Source organism: Lissotriton helveticus, chromosome 10 (assembly GCF_964261635.1).
Source record: "Lissotriton helveticus chromosome 10, aLisHel1.1, whole genome shotgun sequence".
NCBI classification, from domain to species: Eukaryota; Metazoa; Chordata; class Amphibia; order Caudata; family Salamandridae; genus Lissotriton; species Lissotriton helveticus.
The window spans coordinates 497,321,932-497,349,915 of NC_136071.1; the positions used below are offsets into that span (position 1 = coordinate 497,321,932).

General features: G+C 45.0%; 1 protein-coding gene across 1 annotated transcript in view; it reads right to left on the bottom strand.

Annotated features, from left to right (window-relative positions):
- The window catches only part of ABCA3 (ATP binding cassette subfamily A member 3), a 633,557-nt gene that overhangs the window by 42,859 nt on the left and 562,714 nt on the right, over positions 1-27,984 (bottom strand). The window contains exon 23 of the mRNA XM_078663005.1: positions 12,128-12,286. Within this exon, the coding sequence (XP_078519131.1) occupies positions 12,128-12,286 (159 nt within the window). The remainder of the gene's footprint in view (positions 1-12,127; positions 12,287-27,984) is intronic.

Genomic DNA, 27,984 nt, shown 5'->3' on the forward strand with positions numbered 1-27,984 from the left:
GGTCCATCGGTGGAGCTGTGTGGTGGAGGCATCTGTGGAGCTCTGTGGTGGGTGCATCGGTGGAGCTCTGTGGTGGGGGCATAGGTGGAGCTCTGTGGTGGGTGCATCGGTGGAGCTCTGTGGTGGGTGCATCGGTGGAGCTCTGTGGTGGGTGCATCATTGGAGCTGTGTGGTGGGTGCATCGGTGGAGCTGTGTCGGTGGAGCTGTGTGGTGGTTGCATCAGTGGAGCTGGGTGGTGGGTGCATCGGTGGAGCTGTGTCGGTGGAGCTGTGTGGTGGGTGCATCGGTGGAGCTGGGTGGTGGGTGCATCAGTGGAGCTGTGTGGTGGGTGCATCAGTGGAGCTGTGTGGTGGGTGCATCGGTGGAGCTGGGTGGTGGGTGCATCAGTTGAGCTGTGTGGGGGGTGCATCGGTGGAGCTGTGTCGGTGGAGCTGTGTGGTGGGTGCATCGGTGGAGCTGTGTGGTGGGTGCCTTGGTGGAGCTTTGTGGTGGGTGCATCGGTGAAGCTGTGTGGTGGGTGCATCGGTGGAGCTTAGTGGGTGCATTGGTGGAGCTGTGTGGTGGGTGCATTGGTGGAGCTTAGTTGGAGCATCGGTGGAGCTGTGTGGTGGGTGCATCTGTGGAGCTGAGTGGTGGGTGCATCAGTGGAGCTGTGTGGTGGGTGCATCAGTGGAGCTGTGTGGTGGGTGCATCGGTGGAGCTGGGTGCATCAGTGGAGCTGTGTCGGTGGAGCTGGGTGGTGGGTGCATCAGTGGAGCTGTGTGGTGGTTGCATCGGTGGAGCTTAGTGGGTGCATTGGTGGAGCTGTGTGGTGGGTGCATCGGTGGAGCTTAGTTGGTGCATCGGTGGAGCTGTCGCCAGGCACTTTGTAAACACCCTGGGTGCCGTCGTCACTCCGAAAGGGAGGACCTTGAATTGATTTGATAATGTTGATTTTGAATGGTGAACCTGAGGTATTTTATGTGTGACGGGTGTAGCGGAATATGGAAATATGCATCCTTCAGATCTAATGTTGCTAGGAAATCCCCCTGACTGAGTAACGGTAGAACCTGCTGCAATGTGAGCATGTGAAAGTGTTCTGATAGGATGTACTGGTTTAGGGGCCTGAGGTCCAGTATGGGTCTGAGGGACCTGTCCTTTTTTGGGATTAAGAAGTACAGCGAGTACACCCCTGTACCTCTTTCCTCCACAGGCACAAGCTCTATTGCTCCTTTTTGCAGCATGACTACCACCTCCTGCTGCAATAAGTGCAAATGCTCTGTGGACATAGGACGGTGTTTTGGGGGTATGTTGGGTGGAGTGGATGTTAACTCCAGACAATAACCTTACTGGATAAGCTGTCTCACCCACCTGTCTGTAGTGATGGATGTCCAGACTGGGAGGAACTGTTGCAGTCTCCCCCCGACTGGTGTGGCATGGTCGGGGTGCAGTGACAAGGCGTCACTGTTTGTTAGTGGCGGAGGATCGGGAGCTGTTGTTTCCACGACCTCTGCCCTTGGTGCTGTTTCCACGATAGCCACCTCTACCTTGTTTGTTGTAGGTGGTTTGTGCGCCTCCTTTACTGTATATTGTCTGCTGTGACAGCTGGCCTCTGGAAACTCCTCTATTGTTTGAGCGACGAAAAGAACCACCCCTAAACTGCTGGGACTGTAGAGCCCCCATAGACTTTGCAGTCTCAGTGTCTTTTTTGATTTTTTCCAAGGTGGTGTCCACCTCGGGTCCAAATAAGTGATCAGGGTTTACAGGCTGATTTAGTATGGTGGTTTGTATCTCGGGCTTGAAGCCGGAGATTCTCAGCCAGGCATGTCTGCGCAACATTACACTTGTGTTAATTGCCCTGGCCGCGGTGTCTGCTGAGTCCAGCGCACACTTGATAGATGCATTTGATATAAGCTTCCCTTCCTGTATGAGCATCTCTGCTGCCTCCTTATATTCATCTGGCAAGTGTTGTAACAGGGTTTCAAGTGTATCCTAATGAGCCCTGTCATATCTGGCTAAGAGTGCCTGAGTGTTGGAAATGCGCCAGATATTGGCCGCTTGAGCTGTCACCCTTTTCCCTGATGTTTCTAGCACTTTAGATTCTTTATCAGGGGGAGGAGCATCACCCGTTGTTTGCGAGTTTGCCCTCTTCCGGGCATTTGAAACAACCAGAGAGTCCAACGGCAACTGTCCCTTGATATAGGTAGGGTCCCCAGGTGCTGGCTTGTACTTCTTCTCAATCCTGAGGTTAATCACCCTAGCTCTGGTGTTCTCTTTAAAAATGTCTCCAGCATGTTTTAAGACACCCTTTAGCATTGGCAGAGTCTTGACAGTTCTCTCCGAGGTGGAGAAGGTGTCAAACAAAAAATCAACTTCAATAGGGTCAGCATGGAGCTGGACATCATGATTTTTGGCTGCCCTTTCAATAAGCGCATTAAACGCCGCGGAGTCTTCAGTAGGCGAGGGTTTTACAGCATACGCTTGACTGTCTGGGGCAGTGTGTGGATCTCCTGGGTCAGCAGCGTCTGCCCAGGGTTCATTGTGATCTTCAGGATCAGTGTCCATAGGATAACTGTACTCCTCATTGTCACCTTCTCCTGTCTCCACATCCGAGTAAGTTGGGGAGATAGGAGCAGTGTTTTGGCCATGTGGTGAAAGAGGCTCAACAAGAAGAGGTGAAGTAGTAGAACCCTTCTTCTTTTTCAATGGAATTTTATATGACTCCATAGGCTGGTCAGGGGCGATCTTTCTCTTATAAATAGAAAGTCTACCCGTGTCTGCGTCGATGAATTGCCTCGACTGCTCTTCAAGCGGGGGCTGTCGATGCTTTGTGACAAGGTCCGCAGTTGTAGGCTTCTGCCCCGTGGACACCCTTTTGGACGCTTCGACGGCCGGTTTAGGGGCGAAGGCCTTAGGTACCACTTTCGGCGGCAGTGTGAACTGGATGGGTGCCGACGATTTTTGAGGTTTAGTGGGAGGCTTCGGTGTTGGAGTGTCCTTCGGTCCGACAGGAGAAGCCTTCTCCTTAATGCGTTTCAGCGATTCCGACACCTGCTTGGAGAAGGAGGCGGACGGCTGTGTCGACTCAACGGGTTCCTTCGAGGCACCGCCAGGCGTGGGCTCGAGGTTCGTACTGCTTGTAGCCTTAACTGGTCGACGCGTAGGATCTAGGACCTTCCGAGCCCCGAGTCCTTTTTCAGTGTCGACGGCCTTCGGCACCGACTTTTTCGGGTCGACGTCCTTGACCAGTTTTTTCTGTGTCGCAGTCTTCGGCTCGACACCCTTCAGCGACCTCACCGGGTGGACAACACTTGTCTGCTTCGTCGGTGCCGATAGTTCGGAGGACTTCGAGCCGACCAAAGCAGTACGCACTTTCGGTTTCGATTTCGCCTCCAGTGCTTGAGGTTGAGTAGACACCGAAGCTTTCTCTTTCGGTTTCGATCGGTCAACCATTGGCTCTTTAGAAATGTCCGTACCGGGCCCTGAGGCAAGGCTGTAGAACTGAGTGTACGATCTCGGGTAAGGCCATGTGGCGATCCCTCGACCTGAGCCTTATTGAGTGTTTCGGTCTCGGGCCCCGTAACAACGATCGGGCCTTGCTCTTCGCCCGAGCTATCTTCTCCGGCCCCAAAGGCCACATCGTCGTCTCCTACCTCGTCGACGACGTTATCAACATCGACCATCTCGACATCTGCGTCGTAGTTGGAGTCGTGCTCCGATGCAGGATCAGACTCTCGAACTTCCTGCTCGACTCACTCAATGAAACGACCGGATTCTTAGACCAAACAGACTACCAACCGTAGCCAACCCAATCGTCACGTAAACACACTCTTCTCAGGCCGCTATTTACAAGACATTTAGAAGACTCACCTGAGAAGGTGAAAAGAGGCTATTTACAAGCCTATACAATTAGAGATATAGCTAACATCTAAGGAATTCCATGTATTATATCCTATGATCTTTACTTTATAGCCCCACGGCAATCTGACCTGGGCCAACCTACCCCCTCTTGCGTCGGAGGGCAGCTTATTTGATCTTTTCTCACGTTTTAAGTCCGGATGACTCTTTTCTCACGTTTTAAGTCCGGATGACTCTTTCTTCGATTTAACGTCGCCAGACGGTTCTCTCACGTTTTAAGTCCGGATGACTCTATCTTCGATTTAACGTCGCCAGATGGTTCTCTCACGTTTTAAGTCCCGATGACTCTATCTTCGATTTAACGTCCCCAGACGGTTCTATGCTATGTGGGGTAGCTCTATCAACAATTTTGGTATTCCTGCTTAGGAGCCGATTTCCCTTCACCAGAGAGGGATCACCCATCTCTCTGTCAGCACCAAGGGGCCCGACCTTCCTTCACAGAAACTAAGGGTCAATTATATGTTCTGGTTTGCAACCATCCTTGATCCTGAGTAGTGTACCTAGTCTCAACAGTTACCTGCAAGTGGGGGATGTCTCCCAGCCCTCTATACATCAGCATCTGGTTAAAAAGGAACCCTTTACTCTCTCTCAGAGACAATAAACAAACAGAATTTGACTGGGGTCTCTTTATTACAATAACAAGGGTCTAAATGACTAATGCTCTATATAGCGCAATGATACATTTATATAATGAACTGAAAAGTAAAGATGGTTAAACATGAATGCTACTTATAGCATAAGCAATACAGTAGGAGATTATTAATGCAAGTGGAGATCTGAATGACTAATGCTCTATATAAAGAATTCAATAATAATCATGGCATACAAATAGCTGAAAGAAAAGTGATTAATTGTGAGCTGAAATAAAAGTGATTAATTGTGAGCTGATATAGTAGAAACATTTTAAGAACACCTCACCCTATTAAGAAGGGTCCAACTCTCTGTCCCTTTCTGGTGGAACTAGGACTCTTTCCATCACCATGGCATCACCACCAACGCTGCTGTCTGTTTCTCTCTCCCTGGTGGAATCAAGGCTCTCTCCTCCTGCACCATCACCAATGTGCTAACTTCACTCCACTGGTTTAATTACTCCAAAAGCTCCAACTGGCAGCTCCAACTCTTCCATCTGACTGGCAACTGCTTACTTCCACTGCTGTAAATCATCTGACTGGTAACTGCTTCAGCTTCAAATACCATCTCACTGCTCTGCAACTTCAAAAGCCTTCTAACCGTTCTCTTCTCTTCCAGAATCCATCTGACTGTTCCCTTCTCTTCCAAAAACCAACTGACAACTCCGCCTCTCTGCACTTTGATAATATAGAATGCTCTCTACTCATGGAAATTTCCAATCGTAGGCCGACTCCCACCAAATTCCTGTACCAGTCTCTGGCTTCTCACGCCGTCGGCAGTGGCCACCTGCTTGTTGCGTCTTCCACCAGTGAACAAAATACATTCCTTCGATAAGGGCCGGTCTCGACCGGTTTTCCTCTAGCACACAACAGGCTTAACTATAAATATCACCCTTGCTCTGCAAGCGCCTCTGTCAGCAGAGGCAAGACAAAGATGGCTGCTCTCTAGTTTAGGCCTTTAGGCCCGAAAAGAGGCAAGGAAGGCACAGAATCATGCCAACGCCAATAGGCAAACCTACAAATAGGCTAAAATAAAGGATTCATAGCTATATACTGAGATGACATGCCAAAGCCAATAGGCATAACCCTACAAAATAGGCTTAAATAAAGGAAAAGTAATATACTGAGATGGCAGTGGACTATTAGTCATCACTAGTCCAAAATAGGGCAAATTATCCGGGCGTTACACTCATCCTCTTCGGTATTGAAAATGTTCACCGGGTCAGGTGCCATCTGCTGGGCCTCCTTGCGCGCTGCGCTTCGAAGTCGAATCGTCTTCTTGGAGCGGAAACGAGAACAAGCCATACAGCTGGCTTCATCGTGATCCGGAGACAGGCACTTGTTGCACACCGGGTGGACGTCGATATGAGGATATTTGGAGTTGCAAACGGGACATCTCTTGAACGGGCCCCGTACCATGATGGTTCGTCGATAAGGCCTCTGGCGTCGACCGGGCCATCAGTGCCGAAAGCCACGCGGCTCCTTCGGAGGTTCGGCTCGGAAACCGAGCTGAAACAAGAACTGGCACCGATCGCAAGACAATACCGACGATAACTAAAGGCCTTTTGGCCAAAAAGAAAGTTTACTATCGATTCCGAACTTGAGTTAACAAACATGCATCCGAACCCAATGGCGGAAAAAAACAATCTGAGGATGGAGTCGATGCCCATGCGCACTGTAGTCCAGGGGAGGAGCCACCTATCTCGTGATACTTCGAAGAGTCTTCCAGGACAACAATGTGCAATCATCCGGACCCAACACTAGGCAGCGATCTATGCACAAGATATGAATTCAGCAGCCCACATGCCTCGAACATACATTTCAGTGTGTTCCAGCAGATTGGTATGGGGTAGAGATCTGGGGGTATTGCAATACTCTCCCTTTAAAGACAGAGGAAAATCATATATATAAAATGCTCCTCTGTCTTCCCCCTACTAGCCCTCACTTTGTTATCCACAAAGAGTTAAGCGTACAGTACATCTCAGTGCAAGTGAAGCTGGCCCCGTTTTTATTATGGATTATGATCTGGGCCAATAAGACGACTAGTCTGAACAGGGACATTGTACAGGACTGTCTCAAAATAGTGAAGGGTCTGTTGAGCCCCTGGTTGGGTTATGTCCAAAGTACCCTAAAAGATTTAGGTCTGTCCGACATGTTTGAATCACCCTCCACCCTTACCAAAGTCACCAAGTAGATGGTTAAGGTTTGATGTTAGGAACTTAGCCAGTAGCAGAGACTACACACTGAATCTAACAAACCCCCCACCAGAGATTAAATTACTATCTCAGCACTTGATGAGCCTGTACTGTACCTAACCTTTGAACTTACACACTGGGAAAGATCTCTTTTCTTCCGCATCAGAGCAGGTACAGTGTGGAGGCATTTGTGTTTTTGGAACAAACAGATTGTCTCTGGTAGTACTGCAATAACATACCTTTGTGAATCCCAGATGCATTTTATGCTATTCTGTACATTACACAGATCCTTTTTTCTACTTGGTTTAAAGTTTATTTTAAAGTATTTAAAGTGCCAAAGTGCAGGGACGTGTTACGCTGCTTGCAGCTTTAAGGTAATCCCGATATTTGTTTCAGAGATGTTCCTTCCTTAAAGCGGCAGTAAGACCATTGAAAACTATGGCAGGGTGACCTAGTCGTAGTTTTTGTTCATGGTACCTTAGGCCTTTGTTACCTTTCAAGATAAGGGAACGTTAAGGTTGCTAGGATTAGACTACGAGGTGCGAAATGCAGTTACAAATCTCAGGATGCCCACAGCTGTTAACTTATAGCATCGCAGCAGATCCTGTGAGGTTTCTGATGTCTGTATAGTTGTAATTCTGTAGGGTATCCTACACAGATATCACTTAGCAATGAATGCTTCAGCTTACAAAACCATGTACCATCACACCCTGGAGTGTCGTCTTGCTGCTTCTACTGTCGTTTGATCTATTGTACACACTTTATTCAGAGAATTTGTTCCTGTGTTGCCACTGTCGCTGAATTATAAGTATTACTGTACAGCTGCCTGTCCTGACTGTATGCACTTTATTTCGATAATTTGTTTTAAACCCTAAATGCTAGTGTTAAGGCATTTTGTATATGTGATATATTGTCTCTCTTCATTCGATTTTTGAACAAATCATAAAAGATGAACCTACACATGGACTTCACTGCTTCGGTTCATTATGAGCCCTTAGGGAGAATGCACAATGAAGTTTGCTCTGAAAATGAGTGTTAGACAGTGCAGCATGTTAGCTTCCTTTTTATTTGCTTTGTATGTTAATAACCTGGACAAGGATTTACCAATGGCAGGGAGCGCTACACTTGGTGAGTGGTCAGGTAGTGCCTGTATTACTTTATGCCGACAATGATGTCCTGATTTCTAAAACTGTCTTAGGCCTGGACAGCTTTGTGGATTTTTTAGACAGCCTTGACCTCAACACCATTATTACCAAACCTAAAAATACTAAGAGCACATCTCACTGTATTCATGGTAACAGGCTCAGTAAAGTGAAGAGGTTTCCCTATCTTGGGCTTCTTTTTGATTGCTTTGTTAGTTGGCCCCCTTTGGTTAGCGCCAGAAGTGATTCCTTTGCTAGAAGCATTGCCTCACTTTTCAAATTTGCTTCAAGAATAGGGCATAGATGCGTTGTCGCTGTGCTCAATATTTATCAGGCCAAGTGTCTGGGAATAGCCTCATATGGCAGCGAGATTTGGGGGTATACCAATCTGTTGCAACTACAAACAGAATACGCTTCTAAAGCGTCTGCTTTTTCTGCCCTCTAGCATGTCTACTAGTAACATTCATGAAGAATTAGCAATTGTATTATTCTCGAAATTAATTCAACTTTCTCACTTGACTCTGTAGCTGTTCGTTTTGGCTCAAGAATGAACTCGAGTTTAACAGATTAATCATTAAAGACGGTTTAAGTCTCAGCTATGCCAATAAAATCCAGTGGCTTAACTATGTCAAGAACTGCTTTCACAAACTAGGACGACCTGAGCAGTTGTATAATGCAGGATCATTGACAAGAAAGCCTATTTGACGTTCAGGAAGGACGAAAGGGAATCTAGAACCTTGGCCTTTACTTTTGTTAGATCTTATGTCTTGGTTCAAACTACTTTTTCTTTGGAACCGTATAGCAGTTATGGGATGTCAAATAGCCATCTTTTCAGTGAACTTGTTTCAGTTTCAATATAATACACCATCTGCTACGAGTTCCAAAGGGATGTGTTAATGAGGCAGACAGGCTGTTTATATGAATGTATATCTATTCAAGACGCTAAGCACTCTGTTCTAGCATGTCCTTGTTATTATTGCATGCACTGGAGATTTCTGAAGCCAGTTTGGAATTTTAGGCAAGCTAGGCCTTATCTGCTGTACCCACAGATGCTGCCGGACATCATATTGGCTACTTTTTAAACACTGTGGTTAGAATGAGGAACGCAATGATTTTAGAATGATGCACTGGTTTCAAGTATCGCTTATACACTTTATTGTGTAATATATGCAGTTTGAGATGTGGTCTATTGTGTGATTTATTTTTAATGAATAGTGTTTTATTGATGATGAATTGTTTTATTAGCTTTGCTATGGTTTACATGTTTTTAAACCAAATAAAGTATTGAATTAATGTATAACAAAATAAAAGGTACAACTAAGTTTATTTTAAATTAAATATATACGTAGCTTAAATATACAAAATATATATATTTTTTAAAGTTTTAACAAATCCAACATAAAGCAAAGTGTACATTTATTATGTATCAAATTAAAAAATGTGGATTGAATGGATATAAATTAAGGTAACACGTTTAAAAACAATTAAAGTTACATTTATTTATAAATTAGAACTTTCATTAAAATATTTTACCATAAAAATATTTTTTTTAATATTAAATTAGATGTATAGACAGCGGTTGTGGCGGGCGGGACTGATTGCATCCCCTGACTGTCTCCGATGTGGCCAGGAAGTAGGGACATTCATGCACATGGTGTGGAGTTGTAACTCACTGGATAGGTTCTGAAAAGGAGTGTGGGATTGCATGTCTGAGGTCCTGGTGTGGGAGCTTCCCCGTACACCGCAGCTGGGCCTTCTACATGTTATGGATGGGGTAGGGGGTAACATCTATAAGAGACATTTACTACTGCTGGGCCTCACAGTGGCCAAGAGGGATGTGGCCAGAGCATGGAAGGATCCGCGGGCTCCCTCGGTGGTGGCATGGAAGAAAGGACTTGATTTTTGTATGGGAATGGAGCAGCCGATATTTGTTGCCCGGGGTTGTCTGCGAAAGCACAATAAAATTTGGAAGCGCTGGGCTGACTTTAGAGGTCTGTGGCTGGAACCACCGGTGGAACAGGACCTCCCGGTGGAGGTATGAAGGGGCTGTGATAGAGGGTGCTGCAAGTTGGGTGTCTAATGACCAGGAGACGTGAGATGGAGACTGTGCGACGGGGACGGGTGGGATCCGGGAGGGGGAGAGTTGGGGGAGGGGTGGGTCTGGGGAGATAATTTAGCTTTCTTTGTGTTTGCTTGTATATTATGAGAAAAGTGGGTTGCAAAGTAATGGCTGTGATATATTTGACTTACAGATGTCTCTGGGTTACAGAGCTCTGCGGAATATATGCAATCTATAAATAAAAATTTGTTTAAAATTTTTTTTTTTTATGTATATATATATATATTTTTTTAAATCGAAATAAATAAAATTATTTTAAAAATATTTCTAATGGATTTCTATTTTAAGTCCCTGCAACCATTATTTTCTATGGGAGAGTGTTGCATTACCAGCGCTTGCCCATATGTGGTACATGGCTTAATCCAGGTCTAAGCTGGAGTACATTTACAACGCTTTTTGGTCCCTTTTGGCTCCCCTGGTTGTAGAATGTGATTCTGAATGGTGCAATACCAAATCTTTTGGAAACACTGACAGTAAGGACTTCCAGCCACCCTTGCTGCTGGATGTTGTACATTGCAGTCATGCTGTCCATCTTGATCAGTACTGTTTGCCTTGATAGAGAGTGAAAATGCCCCAAGTGGCAAATTGTATCGCCGTAAGTTTGAGGTAGTTGATGTGGTGTCTCACTTACGGTAACATGTTTGGTAATGGCCATGGCCAGATACAAATGGGTTTTGTTCCACCACAGGAAGGCATGCAGTGTTCAGGGCTCTACCAACACTAGGTCTTCTCATTGACCCTTTGCCTGTGACCTCTGCCTCGCTAAGGACTCCTGTTGAGTGAAGTAGTTGATGTGGTTGTCTCTTCTAGTCTTGCATCCTAGGTCCCGGAAGTCAAAAAGGAGAGAAGCAGGTCTGAGCTACAGTACATTTACAACTGTTTAGGGTCATTTTTTGCTGTCATAGCTTTATAGCAATGGGGTTACTCTTTTGTGTTTGGGTGTCGGTCCCTGCTTAAACCTCTCCCATTTAGTAGTTAGTATTCACCATTTTTCAACCACTCCCCCTTATACCAAATCATTTCTTTCTAAGGGGCTGATTACGATGTTGTCAGGAAAGCATTCCCACCGAATCGGGTTAGCAATGCTTTCCGAACTATTCGTATTCGGGGAGTCCTACCGAATGATTACTAAGTGTCCGGATGCTTATGGACTCGGTTCGGTCGGACTCCCATTGACTTCAATGGGAGCCTGTGTTGCGAACGAGAAGACAGGCTCCCACTGGAAAAAAGGGATGGGTGGGGAAAACCTTGCACCCAGTGGCAGGCACCCCATGGTGCCTGCACACTGTGCTTGGTTGGTCGACCCGCGGGCCCCATCTGGACGCCTATAGGTGAAGGCGGGCCTGCTACAGGCCCCCAAAGTCCGATTCCCACAGCCATTTCATCTCGGTCAAACCGATTGGGAACGGATGTCCGAATCGGTCATCATACTCGCTCGTTCGGAAACTGTCTCCATTGGGTTGTACGATTCGGCTCTGAATGACTCGGGCTGCCTGAATCCCGTTCAGAACAATTTCGGACAGCTCGGACGGTTTCCCTGCATCATACTCGGTTGTCCAGAAAGGTGACCAATTTGGTCGGGAACAGAGGCACTGCATTGGGTTCACAGAATCTGTATCCAGTTCGGAGCCTTTCATGACGACATCGTAATAGGCCCCTAAGTAGTAAAGTTACTTGGATGAGAATCTTCCCAAAGAGAAGATAGGAGAGGTGGAGATTTCCACTTGTAGGTTTGTGGATTGCATTTTGTAGTAATTAATACATTTGCAGTGCTACTTTATGTATTACAAAAAACAGTTGTGAATCAGACCCCAAGAGTTTATCTATTCAATTAAATATATGGCAACATTTTAAGCAAACTTAAGGGAAAAAAGTAAAACCCACAAATCACTTGAGTGTGACACGTAGCACAAAGTTCCAAGACCCCCCAAAAAATCATCCCTCCACACATTCACACCACATACAACTGCGAACTATTATGGGGTTGATACCAGCTTAGTAGGGTGGATACCGGCTTAGTGCTGCATGTGTGTCTTGTGTGTGATTCAAGGCTACACAATCAGTAGTCTGACTTAATCTTGTTAATTCCTCGAAATACCTACTCTTTTTTAAATCCTCTCTTTAATGTAACATCAAAAACTCACTGAACATTTTGCAGATGATGGCAGCGCCGAATGAAGAGGTGCAGAACTGCATGAATTCATAGTTCTGATAGAAGTCGCTGATGGATCGCCCAAGGCAATAGTTGGGCAGGACCAGAAACACCTTATCCAGGGTCTGTGATAGGTCAACCAAACCCAGCTCTGCAAGATAAACATATAAAATATTTAACATCAAGCTCAGGCATAGGAGAAAGCAAGAGACTAAGTAACCTTGCTAGGGGCATAAAAAGAACAAGTAATATACTAGTAGCAATAGTTTACTGGTATAGGTATAGTCTATAAAACAGTGGGCTATTGGAACATAGGGTTACATCTTCATACCTAAAATAATTCCATAGCTACAAAGGCTTGTTAGTATGAGCCGGAAAGGAGATGCATTACTCCCAAAGCCACCTTTGCAAGTGGAAAAAAACAAGAAATGTGGGTCTGTGATAAAAGACTACAATGTCTTTAAATTCTAATATTCTAAGGTTTTACTTTGAATCACTTGAGCTAATGTGCATGTACTGATTTTATTTCAAGAGTTTTAAAGAGGAAGTGCGTGTTCAAGCAAGAGAAAAGATTTAAATGCAATGTAGTATTGAGTATAGTAAACAAAAGCCTTCATAAAAGTGTCTTTAAGAGTAGAAAAGCTATGTCTCAATGGTGCCTAAATATGCAGAATGTGGATGTCTAAAGCAACACAACTTTAAACAAACCAGTGGCTCCTGACATCCAGCTCTAGATGCTTAGATCCCACATCTCTGAGCATGCTACATCCTTGGCTATTGCTCTTTTTTCAAAGCACACTCTACCCATCACCATAATCTGAGAATAAATTACAAGAAATGTCTTCATCTTTACTTATTTTAAGAGATCTATAGGTCGTGCTCAGGCAGATTTTTAAGGAGAATACTATTATCTAGTTAAAGCACATCAAAGCCATGCTGTTGAATGCTTCCTATATTCTGATCCTACAATAAAGCAAGCTACAGCAGATATGTGATTTCATACACAATTTAAAAGGAATATGTTACTTATCATCTAACCAACCGTTTGTAGTTAGTTGTACTATAGATTCACATAATCTGCTTTTCCTCACACGGTATCTTGTGACACTTCACTTAGCTTACCAGGAAAAAAGCTCCATGTCAGCTTGTTTTTCCTTAGCAGGTGAGTAATGGTTGAGGAGTATGGTGAAGGAACACAAAATACATCTTTAGTGAATTGTGAAATGTTCAGCAAAACCAATATTTAAGATTAATCTACTCACTTCTGGGGAGGAAGGAGAGAGTGCATGTGAATCTACAGTGCTACAAGCTACGAAGGAAAAAGGTTACTTACTGTAACTGTAGTTCTCCAGTGTTGGCAGGCTACAGCTACAGCACTCAGTTAATTAACGATTCCCTTCAGAGGCTTCCATACATCAGACTTTCAAACACAAGTGTTTATAAAAATTTACTAGGTATAAATGGTGAGCCTCTTGAGGGGGTGGATCCCATGTGAATCTATGATAGATGTCAGTGTTGGAGAACTACAGGTACAGGCAAGTAACTTTTACCTTCTCCAGTATTGGATCTTTCAAAAAGTCACATGCTTAAATCAGAATAGTAAGCAGTTAATAAGGCAAACAACAATATTTTCTAGATACACTGTAAAGTGTATGGCGGTCGGATATAAAATAGTATTAACTTCTCTATATGGCTCACCTTACTAGAACAGATGCTTTAAAACTGCTTGGTCCACAGCCGTATCATTTTGTACCATTGAATCCAAACAGTAATGCTGGGTGATTGTGTGCCTATTTTTTCAAGTTGCTGCTCTACAGATGTATTGTATACACACACCAGCAAAAAGAGCCATCGACGTAGACATACTCCAGGTCGAATAGGCCCTTACGAGAATTGCCATATGCTATCAATAATTGTGTCTTTCTCCTCAAGGCGCTGTTTTAGTAGATATAGAATTTTATGCATTGTTAAACATCTGGAGTATGTAGTGTTCTCTTCTCTATGTCCTTGGGGTTTTGGAAGAATGCTTTTAATACTACTGGTTCATTCAAATGGAACTGTGACTGTATTTTAGGAATAAAATGAGGATTTGTCCTTAGAACTACTCAATCGTCTCTAAACTGTATAGAAGACTGTTTGATGGTGAGAGTTTGTATCTCACTTACTCTTCTTGCTGAAGTAAGTGCCAGGAGCAATGCTAGCTTCCATTAAACATATTTAGGGTCAGCCTTATTAATAGGTTTGAAGAGACTCTTCATTAGCTGTGTGTGAGGGGACTGTATTGAGTTGCCAAGAAAGTTATTATAAGAATGCCTTCAAAATTCTATTTGACCACAAAATTTTCGATGTTCTCCTATAACGAGATAAGTCTTGCAAATGGACCTTAACCGAAGAGTGAGACAGGCCAGATTTTGATAGGTGTAATAGATACAATAGTAGCTCTAGAGGATGCGATGAGTGGATGATCTGCTTTATCCACACACCATAAACAAAATTATTTCCACTTGAACTGATAGGATGCATTAGTTAAGTCCGCTCTGGCCTTAGCTATGATTGTGTACAATCTTGCGGAACATTTAGATGTGAGAATTCATTGAATTCAGGAGATAAGCCGACAAGTTCAAGGGTTTTGGGTTCCAACCACCTGATTTTAGTTATATGAGGGAAGAGTGGAGATGGGTGTTAACTTCCAATGTTTCACCTCTGATAGGAGAAGAAGCTCGGTGAAACAGTGTTGCACGGATCATCTTGGGGCTATCAAATTTATTTGCCATGATTCTCTCTTGTTCAGAACTTTGTGAACTAAAGGTATTGGAGGGAAGGAGTGTAGGAAGCTGGCTCTTTAAATAGAGGTACACTGTGTAAGGAGTCCAAGCAAACCTCAGAGGAATTACAGAGGCTCCAATGACTCCCCAAATGCTCTCTTCTGTGATAGTGTGGGCAAGCAGACATATCAGAGGGTAGTGCTAAGCTTTTATTGCATACACAAAGGCAGATAATGAGACATACACTTAATAAGAAATCAGACATTTATAAAAAAATAAAATAAATACCAAGATCATCGGAATCGGTCAAGTACTTTTCAAGTTATAGGTTTTTGCAGTTTTCAAAAATGGACACAGTGCAATTTCTGGATTGATAATGTTATCCTACGGAGGAAAAACATGTATTGCTTTTGGGCACTTAGCAGCGACTTATGAGACTGTTCTTTAGGACTTAAGGTGAGTATGGAGAAAGGCATAAGGCCACATCAACAGGTCAGCTCGGGTGGCTCTGGGGCGTCCAGCTGCAGAGGTGTGTTACAGTATCGGGTGTCCTAGTCACTTCAACGGGAGAACGGTCTTGTCAGAAAGAAGCAGCAAGCTGGGACTAGGGCACCAGTCCGGGGGAACCCACAGGGGGCTCAACCCTCGAGATCCTCAAGCACGCAGGGACACCTTTGGTCCACTTCTCCTCAGGCTGTGGGCTTGGGTGCCTTGGTGTCTTTTGGCATTGGATAAGGTGCAGGAGTTTCTCGCAGTTGGAGGGGACCTGCAGAAAGAGGTTGCGGACGGAGACTTGAAGTCCAGTCTGGGCAAACACAAGGATGGGCTTAGCTCTTGTGGGTCTGGGGTCCCATTTTGCACTTTCACCTTCCTTGGACTTGGGCTGTGGAGCTAGGGTGCATCGGTACTTTGAGGCATCGGGTGGCGGCGGTCACCGACTCACTCTTAGTATTTGGCTTCTGCAGAGGGAGGCAAAAAGGACAGTTGGACCACTCTCAATGTGAGTCTCACTTGCCCTAAAGTTCCTGAAATCCCTCGACGCGCAGGTCTGTCTTCCTCGATGTTGGTGTCCAGACTGGACACAACATGCCTTGGCTACTGCAAGGGGTCCAGTAACCCAGGTGCTGTGTGGACCCGGTCGGTCCTGGAGTCCCCACACTTGTAAAGAGGACAGATCAGACCTGCACTGCTACCTCTTCCTGGGAGGCTGCTGCGTCGGTAGACTCCCCTAGGTGGCAGGATGGTGGACTAGGTCTTGCTTCTTTGGTGCCTCGGGCTGCAGGGGAGTAGCTCTTCTGCTCCAAGGGAGTTTCTTTGGCAATTGGTAAAGAACTGACAGCCCTCTGGCTTTCTTGAGGTGTGTACAATAGAATGTGGTGTGCGGCACACCCCCTAGGTAAGGTCAACTTAAATCTTCTTGGTCTAATAGTGGTGGATCTTCGGGTGCCAAGGAATGAGCCCTTCCTGGCCAGTGGGGACTCCGAATTTGAACAAAAGAACTGGGGGAGTGTAGGGAACACCTACACTACTTCCAATGGCACACCGGATGGAAAGAAAATCTCCTTCAGAGAAAGTTTTAGGAATGTAACCAATGTAGTCAGTGAAAAACACTATTCTTCAATCATCCATTGTAGCGTTTTATTTGAAGAGTCACGTATTTTAATCATAGCGACTTCATTCGAATGGCATGTAATCACATTGTAATCCAAAATATCCAATTGCAATAACGGTGTCCCTATGCATTTCGGGACTGTCGCCCTTCCTCAGGGGACTGTTCACAATCTGTAAGTGAAAATACAAAGGTTCAGGAAGTGGAAGTACCCCCACGGGGCAAGTACATCGCATAGAAAATGAAAATGTACCCTAAAACAAGCCGGGATATACAGTGATGTGAAAGGTTGCCAATGGTGGTAGACGGTGGTGGAGAGTCTATAACGATAATGTACTGTGTGAAAGAAGTGTCCCATAAAAAGTACATGCAAAGAAAAGTTTAACAAATGGCGGGTAAATGCAAAGGCGTGATTAAAATGTGAGGTGCTCGGATAAAGTCGGGGGTCCTTGAGTGGAGAGCGACCATCTGAATAATGTGAATTCCGGTCAACAGAAATAAAATGCCATCATAAGGGAGCAAAAAAAATTGCAAGCTGATGGGTAAAGTCGTCCGAGGCAAAGTGTGCGAGCCAAGTGTGCATGCATCAATCGCCGGTGAAACAGCTGACAAAAGACGCTGAAAACGGTGCGTGCTTACCGGATGGTTCTGGAAAGACGTATCTAATGTCTCTCGGGCGTGTGAAAGTTCCGAGTGAAAACGCGGATGTAAATAATTGCATCGGGCGGTGTGACGTGCATAGTGAAAACAAACGAAGGACTGACGTTGGTTAAAGGTAGACGAAAAAAACTACGGGACAAAAATAAATCGTGGCAGGGAATGTAAAATACGATATGAGAAATCCATATAGTAGTAAGAATGTAGGAAAAATGAATAAGAGAAAAACAATCGTGGCGATGCTAAAAATGATGAACATCGATATAAAAGACAGACACATGGGGGCAGCCATCTTAGGTGAGGGCAGGACAAACCAAGGAGATAAATGACGTAGAGTGCAAAAAAACATAAGAAAAAAGGTGAATGAGTAAGAAATGGGTGAATATCAAAAAACATGGAGTGGTACATAGTGAATAATGTCAGAAATGCCCATAGGCATGTAGAGTACAGAAAAGGGTAAGATGGAGAGAAGTAAAAAAAGGATTAAAAAAAACCTATATGCATAAGAACGAAAAAATATAGGCAGGAAAATGACAGCATGTAGAGCAAAACATGTAAATCAGAGAAAACAGCTGTATTCAATTCTGTCATTAAGGCCTTTCGGCTGACAAGCATCTAGTCTCTTCATCCAAACAATTTCTCTTTGTAGAAATCTTTTTTTGTTATCTGTGCCTGGTCTCATCCGAACAATCTCCAAGACAAGGAACCGTAATTGGCTGACATTGTGATGGTATGCGGTAAAATGGGCCACAAGGGGTGCTTTCGTGGTCTTGTTCTTTATAGTACTCTTATGTTCGGTCAAACAAACTTTAATTTTTCTCTCAGTTTTTTCTACGTAAGGTAGTCCACATGGGCATTTGAGTAAATACACAACATTTTTAGAGTCGCATGTGGCATTGGTCATGAGTTTAATGGTTCTACCAGATGATGGATGACTCATGGTATTTCCTTTGATGATACTGTGACAGTGACTGCAGTTGTGGCAGGGTCTAGTGCCCGTAAAACAGGTAGGTGATTCAGTAGGTCGAGACTCCAAGATGTTCTTAATGTTCTTAGATCTTTGATATGCAAAGAGTGGTCTGTGGTTAAAGATTCCCTGAAAATCAGGTTCATGTTGGATAATTTCCCAATTTTTCAAAATGATGTTTTTGATGGCGATGCTTCTAGTAGAATATTTCAACACAAAAACCGGTCTCTGATTGCTCATTAGTTCAATGCGTGGGGTCAAAAGATCCTGGCGATTCTTGGACGAAATATGTGCTTTGGCAGTTTGTAAAGTAGATTCCGGGTATTTCGATCTCTGTATTTCTGAAGGATGTTGTGCTCAGAGAGTTCATAGGATTCAGGTTCTGAACAAATTCTTTTGGCCCTTAGCAACTGAGAGTAAGGTAGTTGTCTCTTCAAAGATGTTGGATGGCAACTTGTGAAAAAAAGAGCATTATTTCTGTCCGTAGCTTTCACAAACAGGTCGGTGACTAGTTTATTGTCCTGTAGTGTAACCTGAACGTCCAGAAAAGGTAGACTCGTGGTACTTACAGTGTGGGTGAATTGTATATGATCATCTAAGTTATTGATGTAGGTAAGAAACTCAGTGATTTCCTCTGGTGGGCCAATCCAAATTAAAAAAATATCATCAATATACCGCCAGAGAGTGCGGATGTTTTTTGTCCATTTGTTGTTGTTCACAATGTGGTCTAGTTCCATGCGGTGCATGGAAAGGTTGGCGTAGCTGGGCGCTGCGCAATTACCCATTGAGGTACCAACTAACTGCAAATAGTAGTCGTTGTTCCAAGAAAAATAGCTGTGATAGAGCGCAAATTGTATTAACTCTAGTAGTAGAACTTTCAAGTCATCGTCGATGGGATGCGTCAACAGAAAGGATTCAATCGCTTCAATACCTTTGTTGTGAGATATCGATGTATACAATGCACATACATCGATGGTGACCAGAGTGTAAATGGTGTTAGGTTCCAGGGTCACTTGTTGAAGTCGGTTTAGGAAGTCAGTGGTGTCACGTAAGTATGTTGACATGCTTTTGACTATGGTCTGAAGGTACAAATCAATGAATTTCCCTATTGGTTCGTGTATAGAGTTCTTAGTGGACACAATTGGGCGAAAAGGAGGCTGGTGCAGATTTTTGTGAATCTTCGGTAGCATATGTATGCTTCGACATTTGGGATGAGGTTGAGTTAAATATTTTCGATCTTTATCAGTGATGGTTCCCATCGTTATGGCTTTATTCAAAATGGTTTTCAAAATCTCAGAAAAAGTCTCAGTCGGATCTGTGTTAACTTCATATACAGATTAACATCATGAACGTGGTCGGTCACACTTTCGTGGTAGTAGTCGCTGTCCATAATAACCAATGCTCCCCCCTTATCTGCTTTGCAGCAGACAATATTCTGGTTGCAAGAAATTTGATTCAGCGCTCTGGTTTCCCTGCGGTTGAAGTTGTTACGTTTTGGGGCTGGTTTTCTGAAACACTCCTTGATGGCATTCATAGTGATTGTTTCATATGAATCAAAGATCTTGTGGCTGACAGGAGCCTGAAAGGTACTTTTGCTTCTCAATTCTTTACATGTGTGTGCCACGGGGGGACCCGTAGAAGGGCTAAAGTTGGTGAAAAAGTGACGTAGTCTCAGATTGCGCATGAATTTATATAGACTCACTTCAGTTTCCAATTCAGTGGCGTGGTAAGTGGGAACAAATGACGTCCCTCGTTCAAGTGTGGTCATTTGGGAATTGGTTAAAGTCACTTTGGAGATATTAATGACTAAGGTTTTTTGCTCCTGGTTGCCTGGGCTATGGACGTGGTTGGTTCTTTTGCGACTTCTACTCCTCCGGGTTCGATGGTGATGACGGGGCCTTTCTCTAAAAAAGGAACGCCAGATGTTGAGGCGATGGTTTGAGAAACGTTTTCAGGAGTTCTGGAGGGTGGAACATTTCTAGGGGGTCTTCCAAAGGATGTGCCCCCTCTTTGTGATGTTGATCCGTCGGTTGAACTGTTGAGGTGTGCACAGTGGCGGGACGAGTCAGTTGCTCTATGTGGGTCGAGTGCAGCAGGCAGATGGCAGGGTTGACGCCAAGTCAGTTGTGCTCCTCTGTTCTCAGGTCAGCATTCTTGTTCTTTGTCCACTTCTTTTTCTGGTTCGTATAAATCTCAAGTCCTGGTATCAGGGGGTCCCCTAAATATTCAAATTTGAGATGTTAAGGGGAGTGAGGGGCGGAAGCCAATGGGCTACTTCCCTCTGCGATCACTACACCCCTAGATGACCACTTCCTTTGGGGAGTGGGCATCACCCTGTCCCAAAATTCCTAATTTCACCACACACAATATGATGGAGTTTTTAAAGTAGTGTTTGCGTCAGGCTTGGTCACCCTAGAGGTGTGTCAAGCCTGGCAGGGCAACACACCTCCTGCATCGCTAATGTTCCCGCCTGTATGAGCTCTAAATGGGCCCTGGACAGGGGGTGGTATCCCCTCACCTCTGAGGGAAGCCAGATTTGCATACCAAAGGCAGCGGGTTCTTTGAAGCTCCCTGCCTTGGAATGTTAATTTGCAGGTCATCCTGTGAAAGGGGTTGTAAACAGTGGTGTAACATAAGCTTAGGGGGCCCCCCTGCAAGGTGTGATGAAGGGGCCCTGCTCAACTACATGCAATCTCCCTCACCTATCACCTTTGCAAGGACTTTCAGAACCACACAACATATAGGCACTTTCAGCAGAACTATTCCCAGTTTACAAAAATCTGTAGGCTGTAGATTGAGACTGTGATGCACCTCAAGTGAAAAAAGGCCTATAGGCTGCACTCACTAAATGACATTGACCAGATGGGTGGCAAACTGGGGAGTAGGTATGTTACTGATACCAGAAAGAGAGGCATCTTCGATAAATTACTATTGTTCTTAGTGTATGCAATGCTTGTACTGGTAGAGAGGAAATCAGAATATCTAAAAAGATCTTTTACTTAAGTGAGGAAATGACAGAGCCAGAAAACAAACAACTTTATACAAGAATGAAAATCATTCAATCAGGAAACTTATGTAGTGCACACACAAAAAGCACTAAGCACTGAGTACTGACGAGCTCAATACTTTGTTTCAGGATTTGGGGACATGGTAACCAGAAACGATAAGGCTTTTTATTAAATCATAATCACGTGTTTGAAGATGATAGCGCCACTGTCTGAGGCAGCCAGTCTATCTAATAGGCAAAAGTCTAAACACTGGTTTAGTTTGTCCATTTATCACCAAAGACAGATGTGTAGAACAGCAGAGAGAAGCTGGAGGGAAAGAGAATTTGAGGAAAATAGGGCTTGCTGTAGGAAGCATCTGCAGCTCCATTCGCAACAGGAAAAGGAAAAAGCTGTATTATACTACTACTATAATAGAAGCCATTACATCGTGCTGCTAGGGGGTTCAGTTAGCTTACTCATCCATCAGGCCTCTTCCTGAGGGCGTTGCCTTCACAGAGTTTGGTAACCAACAGGGACTCTTGCCTTTCAACACAAGATCATTATATTCCAGCACAAAATATGAATAATCTCTAGTCAGGAACTCAAATGTTGTCTCCTTATTTCACTGGCTGAGGCACTGTTGAGTCCTTGCCCAGCAGCATGTTGTGTTATCTGTTCCTGATATGGCAAGGTGTGGTCTCACAATAGAATAAAACAGCTACTGTGACTCCCCCACATTAAAAAAAGAAGGTCTTCCAATGGATGACAGACACTTTTTGATCATGTTCTTATTTGCCGATCTCAGCCAAGTGTCGGAGGGAGTGGTACATGAAATGATCCAGAAGCATGTTTGTAAGTTTTACTTATTCAGTGAATGTTAATTAGGATTTGAACTGGAGCATGATACAGAGACAGTCATTTTTTTGCTTGAACCTGTCCATGTCCTATGATACAATAGATCACTCTGTTCATCTGGAAAGGGAGAACTTTTCCCTATGGATTTGAGGTACAAAGCTTGGCAGTAATCAGCTTTAGACTGGGTTTAGTAATTAAAATAATTATCCCATGGTGAGGGAACTTTGTTTTTGCGCTGCCACAAGATTCTGCAGTTTATCAATTGCTTTTTAACGGGTATATGGCTGACTTTCAACTGGACTAGACTTTCAGCACTAAATAGATGACACCCAAATAAGGGTTCATCTGGGGGAAGGTAGTTGCCAGGCTCTGTTCCCACATTCTTACGGACTCACAGAGATTGTGGCCTCTCAGTGGCAACATTTAATCCAGGAATCATTACCTTCATCCAAGAGCCTTCATCAGCAACCACACCAAGCACAGAATTAGCGGCTGTATTGCACATGCCTTCTTGTCAGTAAACGGAATACAGCAAATGCCTTTAAGAAAACTCTGATCACTTGAGCATGCTTGAAAACTTAAAAAGGAGTTTAGCTCCAACGGTCAGTGTTCCAGGGTGTTGAGTTGCAGTACAGAACCTCTCCAGCTCCTCTAAGCATCCTCAATTGTCATTCTGCTCACCACTGCTCCACATTTTTCTCCTTGCCTACCCCTTAGTGTGTACTCTTCCACTCTTCTAGATTTCCTAGTCTTTCAGTTCCAAATGGTCCTCTTTGCCTTTTCAGTGCCATTATGCTATTTTTCTACTCGCCTACTATATTCAGCCCGCGTCAGACTGATACCTTTATTACCAGGCATTTTCAGATCAGAATTTCAACAAGCAGTGCATCAATCCAGGATTCTGGTTTCTTTGCCATCACTGCCTAGTCTGCAGCTGGTCAACTCTACTGCTAATAATTGTGCCTTGCTGTACCTGATTGCTGCCGTCTCTTCGAGATTAAGACCGGACATCGCCAGGGGTTTAGTCTGCCTGCCTCCCGCCGCCTGACTCCCCCTGACATCTTTGGGGTCTGGCCGCCGAGTGGAGCGTGGGTGGCATAAAGACCACAAGCCCCAGAAAGCATAGCGGTAAATACCGCGAGAGTAGCGCGACAGGAGGCGCTTAAATCAAGCATCACCCCGGTCGAGGGGGGGACTCTCTGCTAATAATTGTGCCTTGCTGTACCTGATTGCTGCCGTCTCTTCAAGATTAAGACCGGACATCGCCAGGGGTTTAGTCCGCCCGCCTCCCGCCTCCCCCTGACATCTTTGGGGTCTGGCCGCCGAGTGGAGCGTGGGTGGCATAAAGACCACAAGCCCCAGAAAGCATAGCGGTAAATACCGCGAGAGTAGCGCGACAGGAGGCGCTTAAATCAAGCATCACCCCGGTCGAGGGGGGGACTCTCTGCTAATAATTGTGCCTTGCTGTACCTGATTGCTGCCGTCTCTTCGAGATTAAGACCGGACATCGCCAGGGGTTTAGTCCGCCCGCCTCCCGCCGCCTGACTCCCCCTGACATCTTTGGGGTCTGGCCGCCGAGTGGAGCGTGGGTGGCATAAAGACCACAAGCCCCAGAAAGCATAGCGGTAAATACCGCGAGAGTAGCGCGACAGGAGGCGCTTAAATCAAGCATCACCCCGGTCGAGGGGGGGACTCTCTGCTTATAATTGTGCCTTGCTGTACCTGATTGCTGCCGTCTCTTCGAGATTAAGACCGGACATCGCCAGGGGTTTAGTCCGCCCGCCTCCCGCCGCCTGACTCCCCCTGACATCTTTGGGGTCTGGCCGCCGAGTGGAGCGTGGGTGGCATAAAGACCACAAGCCCCAGAAAGCATAGCGGTAAATACCGCGAGAGTAGCGCGACAGGAGGCGCTTAAATCAAGCATCACCCCCGTCTCGCGGGACGCGAGCGGGACGCCCGGACTAAGCCCGGGCAAAGGGCGGGCCCTCTACGGCCCTCATCGGCCAGAAGAGACTGGGCTGGGCCAGATACGCTGCAGGAAAATATCTGCGTGACCAATACCCCAAGTAAGACTTGCCGTGTTAAAAGTTTCCTACTTGCCTTTTTGTTTGCCGAACGCTGACGTAGTGTAGAGTCAGCTAATCATGCCCAAGAAACTTGAGGAAGTCCAGTCAAACACTATTAACAATTATTTGGTGCAGACTGTTAAAAAAATAAATATGCACAGGAGGGAGTCTTTGGGGTTGTCTCAATCCCCTGATTTACGATGTCCGTCCCCTTCCGCATCTATTTTGATTGACGACATTATATTGCAAGAAGCTCACTGTGTGGCCATGACTAGCGGCCCTATTTCCCAAGGACTAACTGGTACACTTGTCAACGCTACCCAGGCCTCTGAGGGATCGAATGCAGAGGCTGAGCGCGACACAGACACTGACATTGAACATGAACAAGCGAAACAGACTCGCGTTTCAGCGGACGATCAGTCCCCCACAGGGCATGCCGCCAGGTCGAGACGACCTTGCACTAAAAACCCACCAAAGCGGGCTGGGTTACGTTCAGGCGCAAGACGGAAGAGGGCTACTACCCCAAAACTTAAGAAAATGAATAGTGTTGAGGATACATCAAATTATACCTTTGAGGATGCTTTTTTTAAAAAAATTACTGATTTCCTTGAGCTAAAAATCAACACTATTATCAAACCTCTAATTTCAAAAATTGATAAATTGCAAGCGGAGGTAAAGAAGTTGGGTGGACTTCATACTTTGGTTGCTAGTGGGGTAGAAAACATAACTACAATAGTTACACAATTGAGTAATAACACAGGGGGTTGTGTTGATGGAGATGTTGTAAGTGAAGGTTTAGGAAATCAACTGCCTGAGGAGAACCTACCATCTCACCCCCTAACCCTGATTGTTAACAATGAGGGTCCTTTATCAGACAATATCCCAACAGATTCAACCCCTTTGGTCAATATCCCCCCAGCACGAGCACACTCAACAGACCCTCTACAATTTATAGTAGAAGCCACACCAGTGGTTTTAGTTTTAGCAAACGTCCCTCCACTGGAAGGGGGAACAGTGGAAAGCCCCACTTCTCTCAGTAGTAAGGCCTTACACTGGCTGACCAGTAATACGCGGCTAGCCCCAGGGGAAAGCACCACTTGGCAAGTGTAATTAAGTCAGTAACTAGGGTCCCCTGGCTGGGAAACCGGCCAAAAAAATTTAAAGGAGACTGTGTGGCAGTGAGTTTTTCAACTAACGATGTCCTTCCCAACATTCTTGCTAATTTATTCCCTCCCCAACGCAGACGGGGCACTGTTGTTCCCTTAACTTTAAAGTTTTTTTATGGTGAACAGCAGAACGTCACTTATCCAAGGACCCCTGCCCCAGGGTGGGATAGCAATTGGGATTCGAATTTCAGACGGGATCAGGACCTAAGGCACAACGTAGCAGCTCACCATTACCACCCAGCTCAGTATAATCCTGTTGTACAACCCCTCCAATTGTTCAACCGCTTTGCCCCGTTATCCTTCATGGATCAAAATGACTGACTCTCCCCAAGACATTGTAGTAAAAGCGAGGACTTTCAGTCTGCTCTCAGTCCTTTAGTTCAGAACTCTGCAGGTATTAGGGCATGTAGAATTATGAGCTGGAACATCGCGGGTCTCAGAGCCAAATTTAATGATAAGAACTGGCTAGACATAATTAGATCCTACGATGTCCTTGCTTTTCAAGAAACATGGGAAACATCAGACAGTTTGGTTCTGGACGGCTTTTCCCATTTTACTGTACCCGCAGACCCCAGTAAAGCTGGAAGAGCAAAGGGGGGCTTGGCAATATATATTTCATTAGACATTCAGGGAAAGCCAAGATATATTAAATCTAACTCAGCAAATTGCTTAGCGGTTGAACTTACCACATCAAATTCTTACCCCATATTATTTGTTAACTTTTATAATTCCCCTGTCAGTCAAACCCAAAACGAGCACTTGGTAACTTTAGAGGAATTCCTGTCCACTTATAGTGAGAATAGTGCCCACAGGCACGAGGTGATCCTTATGGGAGACTTTAATATCCATCCCTGCCATGCGGATTGCCTAGTGGAATATGAGGAATCTTCTCCCTATTCCTCTCCACCGCATTTTGAACACACATTACGTGGACAGGCCTTGGAATTGCTCTTAGCTACTTTTAACCTTTATGAATCATGTAGTTGTTCTATAGGCCCGAGGTTACCGACATATGTGGGCAATGACTCAGGCACAATTATAGACTATATCTTTTTATCTCCTAGTATTCTGCCCGAAGTTATTAATTATAAGGTAGAAACTACAATTTTTAGTGATCACAACCCTGTGATTTTAGAGACTATATCTCAGGGAGTCTTGGGAAAAAGGAAGACCGTCGCTTTATGTGCGACAAAATTGGTCCTGAAAGACCAGAATCGGAGACTGAAATGGGACCAAGTAACCCCAATCACCTTTGTGCAGGAAACCCTGGCTAAAGTTGAGGGGGAGGTTGCTATTTGCCTGGATAATAAGAATTCTGGTGCCACCATGATTGAGGCTTTCAACGCTATCTGCCGTCAGGTAAATTTAGACCTGATTGTTAAGACAAAGCCAAATAGGATCACGGGCCCCAGATGGTTTGACTCAAACTGCTCTAAGGCTCATTCAATCCTCCTAAAGGCTCTAAAAAATAAGCCTAGAGATAAAGAGCAGATAGCGTCACTGAGGAAACAATATAATTACGCTATCAGGGTGAGGAAATCCGAGATAAAAAACGAGGCCTGGAGTGACTTGGTATTGCCCGAAACACAACGGGATAGCGCCAAATTTTGGGCAATTATAAATCACCCATATTTTGCGGGACAAGACAATCAGAGAGCAGACTGCATTATACCAGATGACCAGTGGGTGACACATTTTAGTAACATCTACACCTGTCCTGATACCACCTCAGACTGCGAGATGTCACTCATACAACCAACAACTACCATCCCTCCCTTTAGTTTAGAGGAGGTGAAGAAAGCAATTAATGATACACTACATAAAAAGGCACCGGGGCCCGATGGGGTCCCCGCAGATTTTTTCAAGAGTGCTCCGGAACTAGGTACCAAGATTCTCACTAATATTTTTAATGTTACCAGAGACCTCATTTTTCCTACCAGCTGGGCCAAGTCTACAATAGTACCGATTTTTAAAAAAGGACTGAGGACAGACCCGGCCTGTTATAGGCCAATTTCTCTCATAGATTCAAGTGTTAAAATCTTGGGAAGAGTCCTTTTAGGAAGATTGACTCAGCTCTTAGAAGGGAAGGGCGTGCTATCAAATGCACAATACGGCTTCAGAGCCAAAAGAGTAACCTTAGACCAGTGCCTAAATCTAGAACTTATTTTAAACAAATACGTAATCGCCAAGGGGGGCTCCCTGTTCATGGCCTTTATGGACCTCTCATCAGCTTTCGACCTCGTTAACAGGCAAAAGCTCTGGAGGACCCTTCTGACCATGGGCATCGACCGCCCTTTGGTTGGATACCTAGCTGAGTTACATAGGGACCTTATGACTTCGGTCAGAGTGACCAAGGAAGGAAGATGCACTTGCCACTTTAACTCGGAGAGGGGGGTTAGGCAAGGGTGTATCCTTGCCCCCCTCCTCTTTACTCTCTATATAAATGACCTGGAGGTAGTTATGGCAGCATCCCATGTTGATATTCCGCGTGCAGGTGAGATAAAGTTACCTGTCCTCCTGTACGCGGACGATGCAGTCTTACTGGCACGCTCCGGAGTGGCACTGAATAAACTTCTTTTATCTTTTGGAGATTTCATGACCTCGCTGGGCATGAAAACTAATACAGAGAAATCTCATGTTATGATCGCAGGAGCTGCAGGCAGAAAAAGAAAGACGAAAACATTTTTCTGTGCAGGGAAAGAGGTTAGGAGAGTCCCAACCTTTCCATACTTAGGGGTGACCTTTGATGAAAAGGGCACTTGGTGGCCCCAGCATTC